Consider the following 26774-nt stretch of genomic DNA (forward strand, 5'->3'; position numbering starts at 1 on the left):
CAACCATTCAGTCAATGAAAGACTTTTACAACTCAGCCAATGAAAAGCCACTACACTTCAAACTCCCAGTTTTCCCCAGTGTACTCTGTTTACAACAAAGTTATGTTTTATAGTATCTTAATTCCCCCTTTCTTCTATAAAAGAACTTTCCTCTCCTTCGTTGCCTGCAACTGTGCATGGTTTGCCACTAGACTGCATGCCCCTCAATGCAATTCTTTGTTGTTCCTGAATAAACCCATTTTGATGGAGAAATATTGGCTATTTGTTTGATGTGAATAGCACAATAACTGGAATTACCTTCTCTTGGACCTGTAATAGAGTGGTGAAGAATGGTGAATTTCCTTAGAGTCCAGGTTGGGACTCCAACAGGTAACTTCTGCTTTTAAGGCTAACGAACACTAAGAAGCTTTTTATTTTTACCTTTCCTCTCCACTTTAAGAAACATATTTGATAACTAGACTCTTCCGTGGAGACACTCTTCTGCAGATGCTATACTTGTCTAGAGAGAGGGGTGGCCCCAGTGGTTTGTGTTTCTGATGAAGACACTTGAAGCTCTGGTTTCCACTTAGATTGCTTTATCTGGGTTGGGTTTTAATACCAATAATCCAGTTTTCTCCCTTCCCACCCTTCCCCTCTACTAAACAGAATCCATGTGTTTTGCCCCTTTTAAAATTCAGCATTATTTCAACACTGTTGTCAAGAGCACTGTGTTCTTTGCAAGAACTATGTCATAGGCAGTTTATAAACTGGGACAAGTAACAGACCAGCAAAAGCTGCTCCACCCAAGTGACTTATGAAGACTTTCAACTCTGGATCTTTGATTGGTCAAGTGAAAGGAAACAAGTTGGGTTTTAAAACTGAGAAATGCTTGTTCTCCTCACCCATCTTTTCTGTACAGATGGTGTGCAGTGGTCTATAAAAGAATCATGAGATCTGGGGCTTGTGAGCTAAAAGAAAATATTGAGAACATGTTAAAGAAAAGAAGAAAATAACTAAGATGTAATCGTGTATGTGTGTTCACTCTTAACCCTTCTTTCTTTTGAAATCAAGGTAGGGTTCATGTTAGTCATATAGTTGTACTTGGGAGTTCTTTCCTTTTTTCTTTTTTAATGAAAATCTCAGAGGTAGTAAATGGAGGCAGTCATTAAAAATCAATTCAAGCTATGATCTGAGGCAGGGTAGGTGATGTCATTTTACCTTTATTTTCTTTAAGTTTGAAATCAAGTCTACATAAAGTTGCTGTGGGGAGCGATGCATTGTAGGGAACGCCGTGGTGGAGCACAGGGCTCCTGGATCTGAGGGCTACTGTCCAGAGCCAGCTGTAGAGGGAACGGGGCTCTGAATCCTGCAGAGCCCGTCCTGGGGGATGTCTTGCATGGGGGGTATAAACACGAGTTGTTGCAAACACTTTGCCAGGAGAGGGGACATGGCAGTCCCCTCTAGTGGAGAAGGCCCCAAACCCCCATGTCCAAAGGCTTTTATTGAGAACCATATGCACAGGGGTATGGATGCAAAGCTCAACAATCAAAGTCAAAAGGCTATGTTTACAGAAAACAAATAGAGATCATAGATAACAAATGAAGGAACTCAAGAGATCTGCCTCAGGTCAGGGTCTATGAATAATGTAAATCTCCTTCCCAGTATGAGCCAGAACTTTTGAGGGAAGAACAAACCATGCTCAGAGGAACTTACTTCTAGGCCTGATTGTCCCTGGGAACCGTCCAATCCAATTTAGGGCTGTACCTGCCTTTAGTATTGTTTCAAGCCTGATCCAGGTGGGTGGGGCAGAGCCACCAAGAGATAAAGAGACTTCTTTCAGATGGAATGAGGACTCCGGCCATGTCCAAGTCGAGCCAAGGGGTGCGGGCCTTTTTGCCCTTTCTCCGTGTCCCCCAAGTCCTTGTCTGCTGCCCATACCGGCCAATGTCTGTCTTAGGTCATCTCTCCTCGTGAGAGAACTTACCTGTCATCAAAAACCGACCATCACAAGGCCAAGCAGGGTGATGTGACTGCCAAGAGGACAGGTTTCGTCTCCTCAGTGGCCTGTTTTCCCAAGGCCTCCTTGATTATTTCCAGCCTTGGGGCCCTCTCGCCTGTCGATGGGGCTCCAATCCCTGAAACCAGGAGGGGCATTTCCCAACATAAAGTGTTCAGTTCCTCTGAAAAAGCTGAGACTGAAATTTAGACACAAAGGTAGCAAACATGCCAAAACTCAACTTTAGGTTATCAATGACGTCTATAAAATTTAAACCAGCCACTTGCCCATTTTCAAACACATTGTTTTAGGAAAGAGCAATGCTATAGGTTTGACTTGCTTTGAAACAAAAAAGAAGTCAACAATCACATACCTCAAAGTATGCCCTCACCCCATACCTCCAGCACACACCAAGCACCACACATAGTCTTCTCAACACTATTGATTATAGCCCCCACACTGTGTCCCACATCCGCATGACTAGTATCAAGGGGGAACACTCAGTGAGGTAAGTGATTGTCTGGACACTGTGCTGTACACCTGAAACCAATACAAAATAATGTGAAGGTAAACTGTAATTGAATTAAAAAAAACCATGTTGACATTTTCCTTCAAAATGACACTTGGTAATGTTATTTCACTTTATAGAATTAGTGTAACATTTACAAGTGCCAGAAAAAAATCAAAACTTTATAAATGATGTTTTCTTAGCTACTATCAATTTTTCTATAAACTCTTATTGGGAGGAGAGAAGGGGAGAAATATCAGCAAATCATCACGCAAATCAACGATTTCTTAGCCTGCTCAGGCTGCTATAACATACCATAGACTAGATGGCTTAAACAACACACATTTATTTCTCACAGTTCTGGAGTCTGGAAATCCAAGACCAAGGCACTGGCAGATCTCGTGTCTGGTGAGGGCCCACTGCCTGGCTTGTAGAAGGCTGTCTTCTCATTACATCCTCATGGGAGGGAGGGTAGAAGTAAGGACTCTTGTTGTCTTTTCTCAGGAGGGCATCAATCCTATCAAGAGGACTACTTCCCCAGGATCTAATTACCTCCCGAAGGCCCTTCTCCAAAAAGCTTCACACTGGGGATTAGGCCTTCAACATAAGAACTGCGGGAGGATGCAACCATTTGGCCCATAGCATTCCACCCCTGGCCCTCCCCATTCACGTCCTTCTCACAGGCTGAATACATTCATTCCACATCAACAGTTCACAAAGTCTTAACTCCTTCCAGCATCAAAGCCCATAGTCTCATGTAAGTATCATCTAAAACAGATAAGAGTGAGAATTAAGGCAGGTATGATTCATCCTGAGGCAAAATTGCTCTCCTGTTATAAACTCATGAAACCAAACAAGTTATATGTTTCCTAAATACAATGGTGAGACAGGAATAAGATAAACATTCTGAAGGGTAGCACAATATGCCACCCCAAAGTATGAGTTGCGGGAGTTCAGGACCTGTTACCCCAAAATATGCTGTTTTGGTATATTGATTATTTTAAGCTGTAGGCACTTGAAAAACAGCAAATTCAGGAAGAGGCTTTCTCTGAACTCTTATCTGCCTAAAGACAGATCTTCCAAAAGGAACTTAATTGTCATAAATCCTCCCCCTGGGAGTTTTATCAACCAAGGAGGATTGACTCATTACAGGATAGAGGACTAGAAACAGACACCACACCCAAACTTTGTCACAAACTATCGTACTTCCCATTTATTTTTCAAAGGGCCCGTTCATCGTTCGTAAAAATTATTTACTCTCCCTTCAAAGGCCCACATTTCCCACCCCCTTCCCCTATTAAGATGGTATTTAATCCTGAATTCAAAACCACTTCTTGACTTGCTCATTTTTTCCTGTGTATCTATGATGTACGCATGAGGTACACATGTTAATAAACCTCTGTTTTTCTCTCATTAATATGTTATTACAGAGTATCTCAGCTAAGAACTCAGAAGGGAAGAAAAGACAATTATTTTCCTCCCTCACAATTCCCATTTCAAGAGGGGCAAATAGGAAAGAAGGAACAGGTGATATGTTCCAAGCAGGTCCAAAACCTAGCAAGACAAACTCCAAGGCTTGAGAATAATCTCTCTGGTTCGATGCTCTGCCCGCCAGGTCCACTGAGGGGGCAACATTACCCTCACAGCCCAGCCATGTTGAAGCATAAGTTTGGGGAAGACCTAACATTAATCAAATTTTTGCTTTTCAGACAACTATTTCTCTAAATTTTTGGAAATAGGGAAAAAATCAGATCTGTATTTTTAAAATGAAAATTAGACAGTGTATATCATAGAATCCTTTAAGAATCTAATGAAAATTATGACTAGTAGTCATATGTTGCCCTATCTAACCATTTGAGTAATCTATTTAAATCTCCTTATGCTACTACCTTACTATTTTTATTATGAACTTTTATATTAAATTTTAATGTCTGCTAAGACAAACCACTCTCACCATTCTTTTTCAAAACTTCACTTCAGTGGGAAATGAATGAGTTTTTAAATAAATGCTTCTGGTAGAATTGAATAATCACCCCAAAAATAACAAAAATAGATCCCTACCGTCATACCATCACAAAAATATGGAGTAAAGATTTAAATTTTAAAAATAAATTAATAAAAGTATTAGTATATATCTAGAGAGACCTTAAACTACATAGAAAACCCAGAAGCCAAGAGGAAAAGATAAACATATTCAACTACTTAAAATTAAGAATTTTATATTGGCAATATCCATTATAAACAGAATGAATTAAAAGACCATCATGGATTAAGAAAATATTTGTCACATGCATTACTTATGACATATCATATCGCTAATATGGAAATTATTAAGAAAAATATATTAAAAAATGAGTAAACAGAAATGTACAGAAAGACTTGGAAGACCAATGACTATATAATAATAATAATTTAAAACTCATTGGCAATGAGGGTAATACAAAATCAAATAATGATATAATTTTTCAAGCATCACTTTGGCAAATTGTAAAACAGGTACTGCTGGTAATAATAGTAGAGGATATTTATGAAGTGATTAGTGTATCCTAAACACTTTATATGAATTATCTCATTTAATATTCATAACAATGCTAAGAAGTAAATTTTTTTTAATTATGGAAATAGCTAAGCTAGCAAATGTCATAACCAAGTTTCAAACCCAGGCAGTCTGATGCCCAGGGTCGAAGTTATTTTTTTCTTTAAATTAAATTTATTGGGGCGACATTAGTTCATAGGGTCATATAGGTTTCAGGTATACCTTTCTTTGATACATGATCTGTATGTTGCATTGCATGGCCAACTATATGATGATGGAAGATGACTCAACTTTGAGTGGTGGGCACCCAAGTTCTGTTTCAACAGCCCAGTGCTGAGGGGTTGGCCTGGGCAGTGTGATTTGCTGCAACTCTTAGAGAAAGTAATGTGGTAATAGTGCTAAATATTTAAAAACAATTCCCTTTGACCTGCCATCCCCAAAATAAAAGAACGATCATGATCCGGGCATTACTGATTTTTTGGCTACTTGATAGAACTGACCTGTAAAACCATCTGACTTTGGCAATTTTTTTTTAAATTTTTATTTTTTAACTTTGTTTTCTGTTTTGTAAATTTAAACCATCGATTTCCTTAGTGGCTAAATGTACTTCTGATTTTGTGTTGCTTCTTGAGTTGGTTTTGGCAAATTATTTATCCCAGGAAATTGTGTCATTTACTAAGGTGTTGTTTCCCAGTTCCCAGTCTACCCTTTTCTAGCTTCCTGGTGATCCTGGCACTGGGACTCGGCAAACTGCTCCCAACCTGAAGTTCCGACAGCCCCAGCCCCAGGGATGCAATCTGTCCTATGTTTACTAAGTCTGTTACTTCAGTGTCCTCTTTGCACGTTTTCCAACCCTTCAACACCTGTTTAACCGATTCCTCATATTATTGTCTCTGCCATCCCCAGTATGGTTTCTGCTCACCCCGCAGGACTGACTCACCCATCACCCACAGAGTTTGCTTTCACATTTGTTAGAAAACACTTGTTTATGACGATCTCTTGTTTATTAAAGACTCTGCAGTGTGTGTTTTGTCCTCTCTTCTTCATCCCTAATGCATGCGTGTGTTTATTTTTACTTACTTTTTGTCTATCTCTGGTAGGCTTTTTAAGTAATAAATAGTTTTTGGCATTTTTTTCTAACTTGCTATATTGGATACACTTTCATTTTCAACTTTTCTCCTCCAGTATAAGCATTTTACGGGTATAAATTTCTCATAACTCACATCTTGGCTGCATATTTGCATTTAGAATTTTTATTATTTTTCAAGTCTATGTTTTCTAATTTCTGTTGTTTCTTTGAACAATGAATTACTTAGAAATGTTTTAAAATTTCCAAATATATTATTTTTAAATTATTCATTTCTGATTTTGAAATTTTCATTGTGGTTGAAGAACTTGATCAGAATGATTAAGTTTTGTGATATTTGCTGAGAATTCTGTTACAGTGTAGTAGTGGTCAGTTTTTATAAATATTCAGTGTGTACAAATTTCTCCAATTTGGGGGTGCAGAATTCCATGTATCCTCATTACCTCAAGCTTAAATTGCATTTTCCATATCCAAATCTTTTTAATTTGTCAACTTCTGAGAGTGATATGTTAAAATCTACTGTGAGAACCAATTTGTCAGTTTCCTTTGTGACACTGTTACTTTTTTTGCTTTAAAGCAGGAGAATGCAAGGACATATACTCCAGGTTATTAACTGTGACAGAGGATCTTGTCAAAACCCTGAAAATATGTCTAAATGTCTGTCACTAGTGAATTGGCTAAACTCATTGTGTGAAATATAATACAGCCATTAAAAAGCACAGTTTATTCTATATTTATTAATCAAGAGGGAGGTCTATGTTAAGTGAAAAAGGCAATTTTCAGAGTATGTATATTGTGATCCCATTTTAGTAAACAAAAATTTCTCTTTGTGAAGATATGTTTTGATACATTTGAGTTAGAAAAAAGGCTATTAACATCAGTTCTTCCAGGGCAGTAACTGAAGGGGCTGGGAAAGGGCATAAACAAATAACTTTGTGTTATTTTACGTCCCACTATGCCATGGTTTACTCTGGCAACTTAGGCAGGTCTAGTAATATAGTGATGATCAGCACTCATTTAATGAAGCCTCATAGCAAATGTGCCATGTGAAAAAGGCAAGTCACAAATGTTGTAAGATGATATTATAGTGATGTGTACATGCTGATATGAACATAAGAAAATGTCTGGGAACACATACACTAAATCAGTGTTCTCTCTAAGTGTGAAGACTATGGGCGCTCTTTCACTACCATCTGTCTGTGTTGTTTGCATTTATTTTACACATGCATATGGTGTGTGCAAGAAAAGGAATTGTTTTAGAGGATGTAACTACAAAAAGGCTATGGACTCTCCCACCAAAGAAACTCAAAACAACAACAAAAAAAGCCCAGATACATCAATGCAAAATTTATATATAATTTCATGTAGTTAATAGACTCTCTGAAGTCCCTTTATGGGTCACCTACGGATCTGTTCCAGTAGATACGGAAGAGTTCAATGGCAGAAGAATTGGTTGAACTGCCGATTCCTCCCTCTATCATCTGTGCAAGAAGCTGGCTCCAACGTGTAAGCCTGGTCCTGAAAAATGCCTGGACTCCCATCTGTAGCAAGGACTCCAACCTCACTGCAGTGAGATGCTGCTTCAGCCCCACGATGTTCCTGCTGGGTGAGCACCTACTTGTGTGAGGGGTGGTCAGCTGGTCTTGGTACCTTTTCGAGTTTCTATCTATCTAAATTAGTAATCCTTAAAAGGGAAGAAGATAGGGATATAATAATATGATTTGTAAATGCATATTCAATGTTATAATTTAATCTTTGATAGTAAAAACAATTTACACTCATAAATTTATCTGGTGAGCTCTAGAAAGGCGAGGGAGTGGCTGGGGAGATAGGCAGATGATTCTCTTCAAACCAGGTAGGAGGTTGAACTTGATCTGAAGACAAATGGAGGTATTACTTACAGGCTTTCTATTGGGAATGACCTGATTTGAATCTTTTTAGGATTCCCTTGGCTGCACCATGGAGGAAGAATCCAAGGGGAGCAAGCCGGGAAGTCAGCATACTGGTTAGGGTGCTGCAGTGATTCAGCTGAAGAGCTTATGTGCCTTGGAGTCTGAGTAACTGGAGTAGGAATAGAAATAACTCAGTGGTTTGGAGAAGAGATGTTCCAAAGGTAGAATAAACTTAAACTTACTAATTTGGGGGTGTGAGAGCCAAAGAATAGTTGAGTTTAGCTCCCAGGTTTCTGGCTTGGACAGTTGGAAGGGGGATGTGCCATATTGGGGGAGAATGCTACAAGGAGGCCTGAGTACTTGAAGGGGATAAGAAGAGTGGATCCAAAATACATATTTTGTCTCTTTCCTCGCCTCTAGGAGATTGACAGAAGCGCAGGAATGGAATTCAAGGCTGACGCCCACTTCTAGGCCTCCTGCCATGTTTTCTGAGAAGAGTGACAGCTCCTGCTGCCCTGTCCCTCTGGTCTGTCCATCCCTTCCCTCTGCTTTAACGAGTCTAGGGTACTCCCTCAGCCTCCCCACTCCCCGCTCCTCATTAATTCCGTTGTATCAGAAGATGCATTCAGAAGAAAGTCACAATGAAAAAGGATTATATCAGCCTGAGGGTAGAATTTAATGATGACCAAACAAGAGGTGTATTAATAATTGATATATATCTTTTTATTATGCACAAATAAAGTACTTAAAACTGTGGTTATCAAAACTATACATCTAAGCATGTTCACAAAATTGCTGACACATTGAACAGAGAAAAAGACTACATACAACAGGGGTGTTCAAACTGGCCACAGGGATTTTAAGGGTACTCTTTTTACCCTCATAGATGATGAAAAACAGCAACAAAATCAGGCTCATTCAGGAAAAACCAGAAGAGAGAAGTATTGTATTTGAAAACTGATAATAGTCCTTTTCAGAAAAACATCTGTCAGTTTCATGAACAACCCCCAGCTAAAACAAACAGAAAAAAAATCACACACACAATTCATCCAACAAAATGTGCTCTGTTACCGCAACCAGCAGTACGACCATCACTCAGACCATGAGGTAGTTACAGTGCAGAAAGCCCAGCGTGTGCGCGCACGCCCCCACACGGGCTCACAATCACGCCCACTACAGAACACGCACAGGAGACAGGTTTACAATCTTATTACAGACAAGGAAAAGACCATCTTTTTGTTGTGGTGGTGGTTTAGAAAATGCTATAGAAAAATCTTAGACAGAAGGAATTTCTAACTTTTAAAATACAGAGCAACAGCTGGTAAACACCACATGGTGAAAAGCTCTAGGATGTTACAGAGGCGACCTGCCTTGCAGTTTAGAGCATTTCAACAACAGCTTCAGCGTGGAACCAAACCAAACCAAACCAAACCAAACCAAACCAAACCAAACCAAACAGAATGGCCTCTTCGAACGAAGGGTGTAGGCTGCAGAAGTAACAAAAGACAGCAGACAGGAGAGTTTAAGTGGAATATAAAAAGTTTTAGAAACTTGCAGAACATGTTATAAAGTTGAACTTGTATTCTGTATTAAAACTGTGAAGTCTGAAGTAATTGGAAATGCTGTAACAAGAAGCTAAGAAGAAAACACTGTTTTTTTAATGCTCATTTTAAAAGAAACATTTCAGAAATACTTAATGACATTCACTCTCCAATTAATATGGGGTCAAGTTTTATTGATGTGGATTTCTTGATCTGAATAATACTTCTGGCAATCAGACCCAAACAAATAAAAGTTGTACTTTTTTTCTTCTCTTTCTTTTAAAATCTTTTGGTTTGTATCTATAAATTTGTAAATTAATTTAAAGTTACTTATAAAATAATTGGCAATGTAGCATCTTTCTCAAAAATATATATTTAAATATATTACAAAATGTTTAAATCTGTCCACCTAAGAACTGGATCTTTTAATACCTCTTAATAGCTAATTTTCTTTTTAACAGGATGGAAAGGGTTTTTTAAAAAGCAAAGAATTGATCAAAAGAATTCACAGTAACTAGAGTTAAACATTTCATATGGAGTAACTTTTTTTTTTTACCTAAAACACTTAAATATATCTTTATACACAAATTTTGGTAGTAAAATATAGCTATAAGTGACTTAAAGACTCTAGTCTTCTTTGAAGACATCTTTAAACCTTTTTATACATAGAATATGCTAAAACAATACATTCTGCTGAAGGTTAGGCAAAGCGCATTATTTTCAAACACAGGTAGCGTAATCTAGGACCTCCACTCTGATACCTTATGTTAAAAAAAGTTAAAGGAAAAATATTCTCTAATCTCATATCTTCATTTGTATGCGGTAATATGCAAATTATCAATGTAGACAACCTGGAAATCTTAGCCTTCAACGCATCTGTTTTGGTTGGAAGTATCCTGATTAACCATCTACATCTATCAAATCAATCAGAATATTACTCTATAATCGGATAACCTACTTGTTTGCGTTGCAGACAATGCCCTTAGGCCTTGAGTGTTATCCACACATTCTGTTGAAGGTTCCATTCACAGGGAACCAGGCACAACTTCCTTACTTTAAGGGGAGTGAGATTTGCTTATGGATATTTGGGTGGGTGGGGAATCCAGCTTGTTCTATTTGTACAATTTTGAGTTGTTTGGGGGAATCTAGAGAAAGAAACATATTTATTGGCAATAAAGCTATCCTCAGTAGTAAATGATTTGGTGTGGAAATTTTCCTCTGGCATTCTTTTTTTAACATAGAGGTATCAGTTGAGCTTATTTTAGCTGCAAAGTGGCATGATGTTTTTCCACCTTAAATCCTTTTTGAGTTTGGGATGTATTAAGGCAAGAGAACTGCAGCAATCCAAATGAGTGCTCTTTTCCCTATCGCAGCACTTTTTCTTGGCAGAATTGGTGATACTGTTCAATAACCAACTGGAATCCAACAGGATCTGCCATGCATGTGCAACTTACAAAAGCTTGGTTTTTACAAAAGGGTCTCTTAAAAAGGTTGACATGTTTTGAATGGAAACACTAATTCTCCCAAATATATTTAAGAATAAGTTTTATCTCTAAAGGCATAGGACATTTTTAAAAAGGGGAATACATTTTTTCTTCTTCAACTGAGAAAACAAATGTGTCAGATGATGTATTACATACTGGCATATATATCACCGAGCAAGTTCCTTCTTAATTTTACAACTAAATTTTGCCCTAATTTATACATTAATTTATCAGAACACAAAGTAATAAATGGGCATACATCTGCAGCCCCAAGATTTTGGCTATTTTCAACTTCTACATGCCCATGGATAAGTATGAAATTTGCATTAAGACATTTCTGCCGTCGGTGTGCTAGTGTGGGAAGAGGGAGGAAGCGGGTGATGTCACCAGCACGGGTTTTGGCCCAGGGCACCAGAGAGGAATGTTGCCTTGATGTCTGTCAGGACGCCGTCCCTGAGGGCAGCATCTGTCGAGCAAACACAAGGCTCTGACAGGGTGTGGTGGCAAGGTGGGAAGTGTGCATCCAGAAGGTGCAAATTAGACAGGGAGGAATGCACTGAGAAAGTCTAGAAGCATTTCTTTTGTTTTACATCTTGGTTCAGTTATAAAAGAATCTTTGGCCACATATCACTTGTTCTACTTACTCTCTGGCTCTTCTCCGTTTTCCAACTCTTTTGAGTCTGGGTAAAACTCAGGGGCCCAAATTATAGATGTTCTAACCTGGACAAAGCAGCATGTTAAAAACTGGCATGTGTTTCACATTGAAAACCCCCAAAACTGTGAGGGGCTGGTGGAGAAGGCCACCGCCTTAGCTCTCTCACAGGGAAGTCCAGGGGTCACATTTAGATTAGCCCTGGGTGGGGGGTGAATATAACAGGCGATGTTTATATTGAAATTCACTCTCTCTTTACAAAGGAACCACAATCGAGCCTTTCTGAAGTCTGGACACACACGCTGTCAGGCCCTGCCCTTGGCAGGGGCCGCTGGGCAAAGCCGTGCTAGGCCGTTCTGCTAGGCCGTGCTGCTGCTGGAGCAGGGTGTGCTCTGTGTGCTGCCGATACTGTGAGCCGCACTGCTGTTCTCTGACGCCGGCGGGGAGGTGGGGACCTGCTGCCTTCCTGCAGTCTCCCCTGCAGATGATAAAGAAAAGAGGCAAAGAGAGACGCGTTATGTGTGTGCATTCCTAAAAAGACCATATCGCCCTTTACCATTTTACCTGCTGTTCTTCTCAATCATGGGCAGAAGCAACAAGACCAGAAGGCCTTACACCATAAGGTTGTTCTGTTTGTTGGCGTTTTGTTGTTTCTAAACTCTCTTGCATAGGAAAACAAGAACTGTTTTCTAGTTGTTCTTGTTTCTAGCTGACGGACAGGTAGTTGCAGTGATTAACACCCCTGATAGTTAGAGGACAAATCCCCAGGATTTCAGTGCCTATGACCTTGGAAGAAACTACCACCACCTGCGGTGTGTGGTCTACCTGACCAGCACCCGTATTCCGGAAACAGTGGCCATCTCCTCTCATTGCAGGGTTTGGGAGATGAGACCTTTAAACTGTGATGAGACCACTGGCAATTTGGGGGCCTTTTTCTTAATGCACGGCTCAAAATGGGGGTGGTGAAGCCTAGCTTTCTCATTAGCAAAGCAGAGAGAGTCACGTGCCACAAACACACAACCTAGGAATCAGAAGTAGAGGCGCCTGCTCTCAGGAAAACATTTTTGGGAAGGGGTTTAAGCTGTTCATACACAGGACTGCGGCTGCCAGGGAACACTACCCTCCACCCTGAGGCTCAGTGTGGGGTGCGCTGTGAGTACCTTCAAACACAGTAAATATCCCACTTTTCATTACATATCCCAGTGCATTTGAGCTAAACCCATCCCTGTGCCAAATGTGCAGCGCTCTGGAGAGGAAGGAACCCCCGGTCACACACATGGTTTGCATTTGGCACTGCAAAGGCCTCTAGAGTTAAGTCATTTCTTCAGTGAAACTGGCCTCAGGGCGGCCCTCAAAAATGGCTCTAGGTAGAGATAAGTGATCAAGGCTCTCCAATGACAAACAGTGCATTTTCTTTGAAAGTCAGTACAAACTTCATAAAGGACTGGCAAGCATTCTCCCCTCAGCCCCCTCCAATGTGGGAAGCCCCAGAGGGCCAGGTCTGTTTATGAATGAGCCTCCTCTTTCCTGTCCCGCTGAAAATACACAGCTATCAGCTGAAAACACATGAGCAAAGGCCCTGCCCTCCAAGTACAGGAACTTAGCTCGATACTTCCACTGCCTTCCAGGGGCCCCTCAAAAGCGTCAGCCGAAAAAGCAGTTCTGCAAAAGGCAGAACTGGCTCGTGCCCCTGGGTCTGGTTTTGGCTTCCCCATCACCCCTTTTAGCAACCACACAGCTACAGCACACATTTGTGCGTTGACCTTAGGGCATTTATATGCTTGCTGTATATTTGGCCCTTGCTCTATTTCCTGATTATCTTTTCTTCTGGAATTGGTGGGATGGAGAGGAGACAAGGTCAATATTCCATAGAAGCAGAGAAACACTGTATTTCCACTCTTCTTTGCTTGGCAATCTATATTTGAGACCCTCCCCAGCACTGCCCTCTGCCCGTCATATGTGTATGTAATTAAAGGGGGGGAAGTTTGCCTCAATGACAGCGACTTTCTGCCAGAAACTCATTTTCCCCACAGTGGGGATTTTTATTTCTAGAGAGAAATCAAATCTCTTAGCTATCCTGATGTCCAGCCCCACCCCACACACACAAAAACAAAACAAAACACACATAAAAAAACCCAAACCTCCAGAGACCCAAACAACTCGATATACTTTAAAACTGCAGCCCCTCACAATCCACATGTTCATCCACCCTCAGCTGCCTCCGCGTGTTATTAATTAGAAGGACCACATGATGTGGCTGTGTGTGAAGGATATTTTAAATATATTTTTCCCCATTCAAATGAAGGATATACTGTATCAAAAAAGCAGGAGGTAAGTCAACACCCCAACTGCACTTTTTGGCTCACCTGGGCTTCATTTGTTCAGCCTGAGAGCAGGTCAAGCAAGGTGGCCTTGGCTAATCTGTTGCCAGGGAACAAGTTTGTCTCATCCAGAATTTGACATGTGCTTGATTATTCACATTCAGGAAAAGTGCCAGTACTACGCCCTGCCCAGGAAGTCTGAATATTTGCTTTCTGATGTCTATTTGCCAAATATAATTTGTTGCCATGTCAGTTTATTTTAATCAGCGCCCATTACAAAGGTCTTTCAACTTCCTAAGTTTTGGAAACTCTTGTGCTGCTGATGCAAAACTGTCCCAAATGAAACCCCACACAAAATAAAACAAAGAAGTCCCTTATACTCAAGATTGCAGGATATATTTTATTAAGGTGGGTAAGTCAACTGAACCCAGTACTCCATTGACTTGAGCCAACAATGTGCCAAGGAGAATCTTTGTGAATCTGCTTGGAAATGTTGAAGATACCTTCTCTAGGCTATCCCTTCTGCCTCTGTGGCTACTTTCACATATACCATTTCTCATAACCAAGCTGTTAAAAACTTGTACCTTTTGAGAAATTAGGAAAGTTTTTTTGTTGTCAGATGGAGGTGGTACTATAGAAAAAGTCGTCATCAGAAAAGAAGTTTAGTGTGCAGATGCTTCTGCAAAAACAAACAAACAAAAACTCTCACAACGTAGGGTTTCTGAGATGGATTGGAGAAGGTGGACTGGGGGTTGGCGGGTGCGGTTACAGGGTTTGGCTGAGTGGCCGACATAGTAAATGAAGGAGTTTAAGAAAAGCTTCTTGAACATAAAACCAAACACTGCCATCCAAAGTGTGTCCAGTCTTCATGTTTTGCTCCTAAAATCTCAAATCACATAGAGGAAGAGAGATTTGGGGAAGAGTGAGTAAAGAGGCATTTGGTGCAGAGGCTGTGTTAGGACAGTTTAATTCTACCTAGACTTGTGGCCGAGCCTGATATTGCCAGAGATGCTTTTAGAAATGGCGGGGGGGAGGGGGAGGGAGGTATATATATATATGTGTGTGTGTGTGTGTGTATATATATATATATAAATATTATATATATAAAGAATCATCTGTTTTATTTCCTTAGCTTGGCATGGAGTTGTCCAGATGTCCAGATCTGATTTTCTGCCACCTCTCTGGTGCCTACTTTACAACTGGGTCCTTATCTCTAAGTCTTTCAGCATGGAAGGTCCTGGGAAAAAACTTTATTTAAGAAAGATGTGAATGACATGGAGAGGCTCGATGGGGAAACCACAGACAGAAGAATTTTAAGGAAAGGTAAGAAGAATCTCGATTATTTAGCCCAAGGGAGACTGTTTGCAAATACTGCTCATAGAGGATAATTACAAAGAGGAACAGACAGCTGTTCTTTATCTTCCTTGAGGGCAGAACACGAGGAAATGAGTTTAAATATCAGTGACAGGGATTTAGGTCACATAGAAAAGAACTTGCTGATTATGAGGATTGGTCAGTTATAGGGGGAATGTATGGAATTTCTTCCTTGGGAGATATTTATGCATTGGATTGAAAACCACATGCCTGGGGGTGATTTAGACTTAACATCACTTGATGCTGGAAAGAAGATAGTTATTTTCCTCTAGGCCTCTGTGTTGGTTGCAATTTTGTATCAATTAATATCTTAATCTCTTGATATCTTAATTGTAATTATTTCACAAACTCACTCCTGTAAGGAAAGTGAACAAGCTGTTTGGTTTAGAGAAGTTTCTAATCACTATCTATCATTTTCAAAAATTGTCTCCCCCGACTCTCCAAGTTATAAGAGCTTCTTTTTGCAGCCAGAACTCTGGAGGAGGGATGGATTAGACATTGCTATAAATTATGAGGAAAAGGAGGAATATTCCAAGGCAGGAATTGAAATCCTTCCACATGTCTTGCCAGCCACTTTCTCTGTATTCCTGCAGTACGGCCAACCTATTTGCATCCGCACCTGCGTTTCCTGAGGGTATCTTACTTTAACTTAACCTGAGCTCTTGGGTGAGGGTGTATCCTGCCTTCCTTACAGTCACACCAAAGTGATCCCTGTTTCAGCTGCACCTTTCTGATCCCTGGGACTTAGTCTTCCGCCTTTTACTTAGTCACATGTTATCCTATCTTCTTGCTGTTTCTCTCTTCACCTGGACTAGAGGTGAGAGTTTGGAGAAACTTCAGCCCTTTAAAAACACTTGAAGCCTCCAGAGACGCTCCTAATTAAAAGCTCTTACCCTGACTCAGGTAGACCCGGTTATGTGCTTTACGACCACATGGCCTGTCTCACTAAGGACCGCCTGAGAGATTGGAACAGGCACACCTAATCCAAGACCCCAGCATTTTATTTTATCTGTGAAACATAGTGCTCCTTCCACTCTTAGATTTTTTTTTTCTGCCTACACATCTAAACAACCTTAAATATCTTATATTCTAGTAGAACTTTGGATTTCAGAAAGCTTCTCACGTGCATTTCTTCCTTAAGCACTCTCATCTCCAATAACCCTGTGAAGTAGGCATAATCTCCATGCTTATGAAAAAGAAATATAATTAATATACCTGGATCAGGTAATAAGACTAGCAATTGAACACAGGAGAGCTTCAAGTCCAGTTTCTGATGGCAGCCCACACCTATGGGTTGCACAGATACATAGAGGGCAACCTCCCTCCCCCGCCCCCGCCACCCTGCCACCTCCTGTCCCACCCTTTTCCCTTTTCCTTTTACTTTTCCTCCTTTTATCATCATCAGACTTTGAGTGTATCCTGTTCAGAGAACATAAAGGCAAGTTAAAGTAAAGATAAATTATAATAACAACTAACCCATCCCTCTTACAGCGTTCTCCCTACAAAAGGGAGGTCTTTTAGTTTGGAGGATGGCGAGGGATAATTTTTGAAATCAATAAAAGGTAATTGAAAACTTCTCTAAACTAAAGGAGTGAGCTTGTGAAATACTTACAGTTAGGATATCAAGAGATCGAGACACTATATGGTATAAAACGGCCACCAACTCATAGGCCTGGAGAAAAATCTCACCAAAATGACAATTTACAGATTTTTTTAAACAGTAAGCCGAAGTGGTGCCAATAGCAATAAAATATTGGAAGCAGTTGAAGAAATGGGTGAATAGTATCTGACTTAGCAGATTCAAAAGAGGAGGACCTAAAGGCTGAGGAACAACCAGGTTATAACAGAGCCCGCCAAGCTCAGGAGACGGTGGCATCAGGCAGGCCTACAAGAGACAGTGAACACGGGGCTACAAAGCAGTGGGGTTGGCTGAACTTCTGCAAAAGCAGCAGTAAGATTTCTCCAAATCCCGTTCTTTACTCCACAGGGCTGGGGTCCTGCTCTTCCTCACCCGGGAGGAAGACAGGAAGTTTACTCTCTACAGAGGATGAAACTGAGAGTTCGGGGAATGACCAACACCAGGCACAGGTGAGGGCAGAGAACCACAATGAAAAAGGATTAAATGAACATCTATATGTTGAATCCTGTGACCCCCCCCCCCCCCCCAGAACGCTGACAGCCAGACCTACATCCTCCAAGAAGGAAACAGGAAAACTTGTTTTACAGACAACCTGATGAGCTCAAGAGGAAAGATACAAAGATGTGGTATCAGGAGTTCTTCAATAAAAGGCCCAGCCAGATTACCCTAATGAAATTCATAATCAGTATGTCCCACCCACAAGCTCAGAACTTCTTCATTCTTAAATAATCCTGCATGAATATTCTCAGAGAGATATGATATTGCACCCAAGAATAGAATATATATATTTTTAATTCACAGGAAACATTTCTTGGAATTTAAAATTTTGAAGGCAATTTTGAAAACTCAGTAGGAAAATGAAAGAATAAATCTAGAAAATAAAGAAAGGAAAATGATAAAAAACGAAAAAGGAAAATTAGAGGATAACTCAAGAGGTTCAACTTTCAAAAAATATGATTTCTAGAATAAGAGAACAAAGAAAACAGGGGTAAGAAAAAAATCAATAACTCTTTAAAAAGATGGACGTTGAAAGACATGTTTCTAGACTGAAATGGCTCTCCTGATGCCCAGCATTATGCATAAAAGTACACCTAAATGAAGAGCTATCATTGTGAATTTCCTTTCAGGAAGAATGAACAGGTCAGGAATCTGAATGGCTTTGAATTTGCCAAAAGCATTCTTCAGAGCTAAAAGTCAATGAGGAGTGCTTTCAAAATTCTGAAAGAAAATAATTTCTACTCTAAAATTCTATACTTTGCTAAACCCCTGATTGTTTATATAAAATTAGGATACTTTCAGGTATGCAATGTGTGAAAAACATTTCCTTCTCGTGTACCCAATGCTTAAGTATCTCCCAGGAAAGAAATTCCATAAACTCTCCCTGTAACTAACCAAGACGGAGGAAGACATGGGATATGTGACACAGGGCACCTGCAACTGAAAGCGCAGGGAAGCCTCAGAATGGCGGCGGGAGAATGTGGGTCGACAGCAGTGTCCAAACACAGAGGGCAACCAGTTCAGACAGAGCAGGTCCAAAGGCTCTGGGAGAAATGTACTGAAGAAAATGAATCAGTAGCACACCTGGCATCTAAACGTGTTAAGAGGAGACTGAAACCACCGGCGGACAATCAGCAGATGAAGCAGTGATAAGTAAATAAAAAACTAAGCTGATGTGGGGATAGGGGAAGAGACAATTATTGATTCTATGGAAACTTAAAATTCATGCAGGCAAAACAATATTATATTCCATAATAAGAGGTCACCTGAAAAGGCCTCTAAAGCTGGTAAGTCAAGAAGTAGCTGTCAATTCGTGTTATTTAGAGATATGGATTAGTGTCCAAAAGAATCAGTGAGGAGTAGAGAAGGGTGCTCCGAAGAGCGAGAAAGGCAGCGAGTGGGACGGCAGGGGACTCGTGTGTTTCATAACAAGAAGTATTTCAGCCTTTAAACTATGTACACGTACTACTGTGATAAAGCTAAAAGTTTTACTAAAACATAAAAATAAATGCTTTTGCCCCTCTCCTAAAAGATAACAAATGACAAAAATTGCATATGACCCTGACCTAGCTAGGCTTTCGGGAGCATGAAGATTCGATGATTCCATTTTCGCTCCGACTGCCCCTCCTCTCTGCACCATCTTAGTGGAGAATGTAAGTTTTAGGAATGGAATTTTCCAAACAATTAATACAGCCTTAAGGAACTACTCCTTATTGTGCCCAAAGCTGTCATATAATAAAGTCGGGACCCAGATTTTTTTAGACTAACATACATCCCAGGTATGTAAGTATCAATGAATAGCCACAATTTGAACAAATGACTTGGTTTTGTGCTCTGTGTTGCAGATAGACTGGAAAGTAAAACAGTCCAAATTAAGGACTGTTTTTGACAAAGAGACAGATGCTGTCTGAATCCCCGACATACTATAAAATATCTGAGTCCCACAGCTTAGATTATTGTGGAAATTGAATATACTGAGTCAGTGTTCATACATACACCTCTCCCCATTGGCCCTGTGTCATAACCTTCTCTTTTTATCTAAACTAGCTTCTGGCTCACCCAGGTATGAAATCAGTGTGGGGGGTGGTTCTGGACAGGAAACCACCATTGGGTCCTGAAGCGGGCCCTTTTCATGCTTGTATGACACATGAATTCCTTATGAGCAATCTTTAAAATGAACCAGAGATTACAGCTTTTAAAAAAAAGTCATTTTGAAGTTGCATCATATATGATGTTAACAGGTTTAGAACCTAAATGACAGTGTCTATAAGTCTTTTAGCTTTCAAATCGGCATAATTTATTTTGCTGGAAACCACCACAGGAAAGGTTTTTGATTGGGTTTTTCTTTAATCTACTTACAAACCTATTTCTATAGTAACAAAGCTTTAAAACTCTTCTTTAAGTCTCTGGTTTGGGGAAGAAGAGCACAGCAACTACAAATATCAGCAGGCTTGGTTTTTATCAGGTTTGTGAGCTTGGCTGTGGACAAGAGACTGGGATTACCGGAGGGAGTTCAGTGTTCCCATAGTGAGTGTCATTTGGTTTCCCTGTTCTGCCAGTTGCCCTGTTCTTTTAATTAATATATATATTTTTATTGATTATACTATTACAGTTGTCCCATTCTTTTTCTCTCCTTTATTCCCCTGCATTTCACCCCCTTCGCGCCACCCCCCGCCCCGCCATTTCCCCGCTCCCTTTAGGTCATGTCCATGGGTCATACATATAAGTTCTTTGACTTCTCCGTTTCCTATACTATTCTTAAACTTCCTCTGTCTATTTCGTACCTACTATTTATGTTTCTGAGTCTCTGTACCTTTTCCTCCATTCTGCCCCCTTCCCTGTCCCTCTGATCTCCATTTCTGTGATTCTGTTCCTGTTCTCGCTGTTTGCTTAGTTTGTTTTTGGTTTTGTTTCTTTTAGATTCAGTTATTGACAGTTGTGAGTTTGTTGTTCATAGTTTTTGATCTTCTTTTTCTTAGATAAGTCCCTTTAACATTTCATATAATAAGGCCTTGGTGATGATGAACTCCTTTAACTTGACCTTATCTGGGGAGCACTTTATCTGCCTTTCCATTCTAAATGATAGCTTTGCTGGATAGAGCAATCTTGGATGTAGGTCCTTGTCTCTCATGACTTTGAATACTTCTTTCCAGCCCCTTCTTGCCTGCAAGGTTTCTTTTGAGAAATCAGCTAATAATTTTATGGGAACTCCTTTGTAGGTAACTGTCTCCTTTTCTTTGCTGCTTTTCACACTCTCCTTATCTTTAATCTTGGGTACCTTAATCATGGTGTGTGCTTCCTTGTGTCCAACTTCTGTGGGACTCTCTGAGCTTCCTGGATCTCCTGGGAGTCTATTTCCTTGGCCAGACTGGGGAAGTTCTCCTTCATTATTTTTCAAATAAGTTTTTGATTTCTTGCTCTTCCACTTCTCCTTCTGGCACCCCTATTATTCAGATGTTGGAACATTTAAAGTTGTCCCAGAGGTTCCTAAGCCTCTCCTTGTTTTTTTGAATTCTTGTTTCTTCATTCTGTTCTGGTTGAATGTTTATTTCTTCCTTCTGCTTCCAATCGTTATTTGAGTCTTGGTTTCCTTCCCTTTATGATTGTTTCCCTGTATATTTTTCTTTATTTTTATCCTCAGAATGATTACGCTTAAAGGTCTGACTTTCTCTGCCTCTCATGAAACATACTTTACTCAAAGACTACTGATTAAGGACTAATATTGAGGACTCAAGGTCCCACTATTAAACGCTCCTAAATGTTTGCTTTGGATTGTGTGACTTTCCCATGCTATGCACCAAAGGGTTCATTCCTCTGCTGCCATAATCTAAAACAACTCAGTTGGAGGATGCTGTATTTGAAGTGAAGATTCTGATGAGGATTAAGGTATGACTTGACAAAATGCCCTACAGTACCTCCCTTCTCTTTAAAGCAGTCATCCTTTCAGCTTGGCTAGCTGGATGGCCAATGGCAAGGCCAAAGATCATGGCATTAGCTGGTTCAATAGAGAATTAACGAAATTCTAAACAAAAAGGTTGGGCCTGCCACTGGCCTCTGATTGATCAGTCCAGCACAGTTTACCTAGATTCAAAATACACTAAGCCCTCACTTAAAGTCATTTATAGGCTCTATTACTTAAAGTGAAACAACATATAAAATCAGTTTTGCCATAGGTTAATTGATATAAAGAAGAGTTAAGTTCCTAGGCATTCTTAGGGCATCTTATTAATGTTATAATGAAACAAGTTGAATGAAACAACGTTATTTGAGGACCTGTTGTATAAACTACAATATCTAAAAACAAACACTACCAACTGGCTGGCTAGATTGGCCTCGAACTGTATGCCTTTCCTTCCCTCTTTGCAAAGCACCTAAGAAAGAAGCAATAAAAGGGCAGCCCGTTCATTTGTTCCTTCCCCATTGCACTATAGACTCCCCTTGCTATAGTCTATTCTATTCTATTCTATTCTATTCTATTCTATTCTATTCTATTCTATTCTATTCTACTCTATTCTATTAGAGGGCATTCTATTGCAGGCTTTCTGTTCAGAATGGACTGGCTGGAAGGGACAGGAGGAAGAGCACATTAGAATTTCAAGGGGTAGAGGAGTATAACTTGAAAACAAAGCATTTTATTTCACCATTTTTATCTGTTACAATTCGTGAAAATATATTTTGAAAATTTAAATAACTTTATAGAAAGACATGAGCATTTTATGTTTATCAAAGAGGACATAGTAAGAATTTTTAAAAGGCTGAGAAATTTGGGGTTAAACCATTGATTAGGGACTTTAGTGGATAGTGCTCAGCACCTTGTTAGATGTGGTAATGAAATCTTGGCTTCCCTCTTCACTTCCTGCCCATTTATATTTCTGTTCTGAAGTCTTTAGCATCGGAGGAATATATTTCCAGTTTATCTACATTAACTTCCTTTAATTAAACCCTAAACCACAAAATAGTTTTATTAGAAGCTAAACTTCACCAACATCTCAACTGCAATTTACATAAGTAGCTTAAACATCCCTTTCCTACAACTGTTTAAAGCAAATTATATTTTTGCAAAACCCAATTTATGCCAAAAATGTAAATGTGAAAATAGTGGAAATAAACTTTCTCTTCCATTCATTATTTCATCCATTCATCCATGCAACGAAACACTGTCTGCTGTGTGGCAGGCACGTAGAATACGCACGAACTGCTATTCAACAGTCACACTAACCTGTGTGCGAATAGATGTACCACAAGGCCCCTGTTAGGAGTGCTCCAATCACAAATGCTGCAAACGCAATTCCCATCACGGTTATGGTGTCCAGACCATGGAAAATTGCTATAAGGAAGGAAACCAATACATGCTTGAAGTTAGTCTGCATCATATATTGTAATTTTGTATTTGTTTCACAAGCACTGTCAGAAAGGCTGGGCACCAACTAATAAAATCTGAGGGAAAAATGAGGATTCCAACAAAGTATACTGCATTTATAACTTGCAAATTATTTCTCAAAAGAAAGATTAAGTTATCAGATTTCCAAGACATCTTCCTTTTGCAATTATTTGGAGCAACAAACTCTCAAGATCTGGCTCATTCTTTCTTATTCATTGAACACTCCCAACAATTAGACACTGCATAGATACTTCACACACATAGTTTAATGAACATTTAAAAGTAAAAAAGATAACAGGAAGAAAGGGGTAAGGAGAAAACATAAAATAAGGATAAATTACTCTTAAAGATTATAACATTTCAGTAATCTTCTCATATTAAACCATCAATCTTAACAACTACATATTGTGTCACTTAAAATAATCTACTTCTTAACACTTTTCTAACCGTGATCTGTCTATGAGGGGAATGGAAACACTTCTCAGTGGGGAGTGATGTCAGTTTTAAGGTCGGCAAACATATAAATAGAACCAATTGTTTCTCTGGTTGGAAAAGATTTTTATATTTGAAATTAATTCCAAGTCACAGAAATAGAACATATCCTTTCATTTACGAGAACTACTTTCTTTGAATCACTTATAAAAAGTTAAAATCAGTTTCTAAGGGAGAGGGATTTTCGGCAGAATAAAGATTTCTAAGGTTTCTGTGTTTATAATATAAATTTAAGCTATGGGCTCTCCCCATTATTTCGATTTAATTCCTTTATTCCTCTCTAGTCAGAAGTGACTCCAGCTGACCGTTATATAAATTAAATCTCTCTGTCTTTCAATTCACTTTAGTGTAAAAGATCCAGTTGTGGACAAATGTGACCCTAGAGCAGTCCTGGCACTTGAAAGGGTACAGCAAAAGTATGTCATGACGGAGAAGATTCTGGAAGGATCCAAATCCCCAAGTTCTGGTCCCTACTTTTCTAGTGAGTACCATTCGCTGTTCATTTAACTTCTGAAAAATGAGGATAGCACTACTTCACCTGCTGAAGGCAGGGGGTGAACAAAAGGAGTTTTTGAAAGGGCTGGGGATGCTCTGCTAGAAGAAGTAAGAAAAGGGAAGAGCTCCCTGGAAGTTAAGATGAACCAAGCCGTCTGCCTAATTTAATGCAACCCAGTCCACAGGACAGATGTTAAAAGATGACTTGCCTTTTTACGCCCAAGTCTGTAAGTGGGGCATGAAGTTTTTACTGAAAACATTCTAAAATTCTAAAGATGGAGATGTCACTTATGAAAATCAGATGAGATAAAAGTGAGAGGATGTGTTCATATGTGTCTCTTTCTGGGTTCATGATACTGTTCCATGATATTGTGAAAGTAGGACACTTTTTTAATGGGATGGTTTATTAAGTCCTTTGCATAAAGGAATTTTCTGACTGACTGTTATGTGTATGTGATGGAGTCAGCCATGGAGATTAATCCAGAGTTTTAGGGAAGAAAAAAAAAAAGCACAAGATTCTCCTTATAAGGCAGCATCACCTAGAAGAGCTCTGGATGTACACACAGGAAGCCCAGGTTCTAGTCCTCCCTTCATGTTAATTATGATCAGGGGCAAGTTACTTAAATGTTTCTGGATCAGAGTTTTCTTCCATATAAAGTAATGAAATTGGCCCAGATAATTTCCAATGCATCATTATGTAGTAGTTGGTATCTCTCTTTTTTCTTACAAGCCGTCTCTCCCAACACACCTTGGACTAGAGATTGCCTTGAAGGTAGACCTAGTTCTCTTAGCTCTACTTCTCTGAGCAGGTAACTATTGTTGATGGCAGGTAAAATAAACCACTCCCATAGCTGTATGTTAATGCTTTCAGATCACAACTGATAAAAGTATGCAAATAATAAACTTCTCTCTCTAAAACTAAGAAAGTTACTACCTTTCCATTAAGGTCATACACACCAATGGGTCAACAAGTTTGTGTTTAAAAGTGACAAAGGTAGAGAGGGAAAAAAAAAAGGAGAATGAAGTAAGGACAGAGAAAAGGAAAAAGAAAGTATGAGAAAAAAGAGGGGGAGGGAGAGTAAGAGCCTAAGTCTCCTTATCAAAACTCAAAGTTTGGCAAATGCTCCATAACCAACTCATTCTTATAAAAGCCCAGGAGGCCTTATTTCGAAATAGTTGCATAAAGACTTACGTGGAGAAATTGGATTTGGTTCCTTAATGCTTGGACCTGTTCCTGAAACAAAAACATAAATCACAATGCATTATACAGAGAAATCAAGTTTTAAGCAAAAGGTCATCGAAATCTCAGCAGCGAGTAATCTTTTTCCTATTTGTTAATATTTCATGAAAGCTCTGTGAATTACCCTCTTTAGATATCAAAACTATAATGGGAATTACTCAGAAATTTTAAGCACTGTACTTTAATGATCAAGTGTACCGACTCTCCAATTTGGAAAAAAAGCTTGAAGGCAAACACGTAACTGTAAGGAATTTGAGTTTGACAATTTGTGTGTATGTACACCTCTAAAGTTATTTACAAAAAGATTCAGTACCTTTAACTACCACATTTCTCCAATGTATTTGTATTATTATTCCTAATTTAATGAACACAAGTTCCATAAAAGTATCTTTTTTATCCTTAGTGTTATTGTCCTGTAGTTGAGCTCCTCTTCCTCACACATCTGCATTATTACAGAGCTTCCTGAGCGGCCCTCCCCATCTCCATCACTGCCCCCACTCCAAACAGTTCCTACTCCATCTGTGGCCCCAGAGTGAACTTTCCAGAGTCCAGAGCTGGTCATGTTATTGCTCTGATTAAACTGTCCAATGGCTCCCTTTCGCTTATAGGAAAAATATTCAAACTCTTCAGCACAGCACATAAAGTTCTGCCTCCCTCCTCTACCCACCTCTCTCCAGCCTCCTCTCCTAATGGGGTCCTTCACCTGTGCTGAAATCCTCACAGTTATCTAAGCTCCCCGAATTTTCACGGTGCTCCATGTTATCATGCTTTGCAAGCCATCCCTGAAATACCCTCCTTCCTGGACCTGCTCTGCTGACATTTTCACTGCGAGGCCTTCCCTGACTCTCCCACTGCCCTGTGCCCACCCCAGCAGGGCTGGTCTCTCCCACTTCTGCGCATTCCATCCCTCTTGTTATACACATACCACAACACATTGTCATTCTCTATTTCCCCCCTGATGAGGGCACAGTCTAGTTCTTACTCCGCCTGGCATAGAATAGGCCTGTCAGAAATGTTTGGTGACGGATGACTAGAATGTTGATGTGCTTTTTGAAAGCGGAAGCAATAGAGGAAACATGGAATAAAGCTATATGAAAATGCTTGTATGCTTCAACATTTCTATAATGCTTTTGTGTTTAGAAAGTACTACATGGCCATGATCTCATTTGGGGCTCAGACCAGCCCTGTGAGGGAGGCAGAAAACAAAAATTGCTAGTTTACAAATGAGCAGCCTGAGACTCTGATATCATGTGACTAGCCCAAGGTCACAGCTGGAAAGCATCAGGACAAGGGTTGAGCCAGAATTCCAGATTCTGCCTTGTAGCCTAAATGAGTGGCGAGCATTGCTCTGTCCTTAGCTGGGGAAGCCGTGACTGCGAAGCTATGCACTGCGCTCAGCAAGGAGAACCGCACAGGCCAGGGGACAGCGTATCACAGCCACCGCTTGTTTTTATATGGCCCATAAACAAAGAATACATTTTCTATTTTTTAATGGTTGGGGAAAAAATCAAAAGAATAATATGACATAAAAAGTATACAAAATTCAAATTTATTCCCTAAATAAAGTTTTAATTGAGCATAATCATGCTCATTCATTTACACATTGTCTGTAGCTGTTTTCATGAGTCAATAGCAGCACTGAGTCGTGGAGGCAGGGAGT

The 26774-nt window shown here is 39.7% G+C and overlaps 1 protein-coding gene across 2 annotated transcripts in view; it reads right to left on the reverse strand.

The window, feature by feature from the left end:
- Positions 1-8734: 8734 nt before the first annotated feature.
- The window catches only part of TGFBR3 (transforming growth factor beta receptor 3), a 195323-nt gene continuing 177283 nt past the window's right edge, over positions 8735-26774 (reverse strand). For both annotated transcript variants that reach the window (XM_054592126.1, XM_054592127.1), the window contains exons 15-17: positions 25067-25108; positions 22726-22833; positions 8735-12153 (exon numbers count right to left, since the gene is read on the reverse strand). In XM_054592126.1, coding sequence (XP_054448101.1) covers positions 12035-12153; positions 22726-22833; positions 25067-25108 — 269 coding nt within the window. In that variant the 3' untranslated portion in view covers positions 8735-12034. The remainder of the gene's footprint in view (positions 12154-22725; positions 22834-25066; positions 25109-26774) is intronic.

This window comes from Pteronotus mesoamericanus, unplaced genomic scaffold, assembly GCF_021234165.1.
Source record: "Pteronotus mesoamericanus isolate MK-2021 breed Mesoamerican mustached bat unplaced genomic scaffold, CSHL_Meso_final scaffold_31, whole genome shotgun sequence".
NCBI lineage: Eukaryota > Metazoa > Chordata > Mammalia > Chiroptera > Mormoopidae > Pteronotus > Pteronotus mesoamericanus.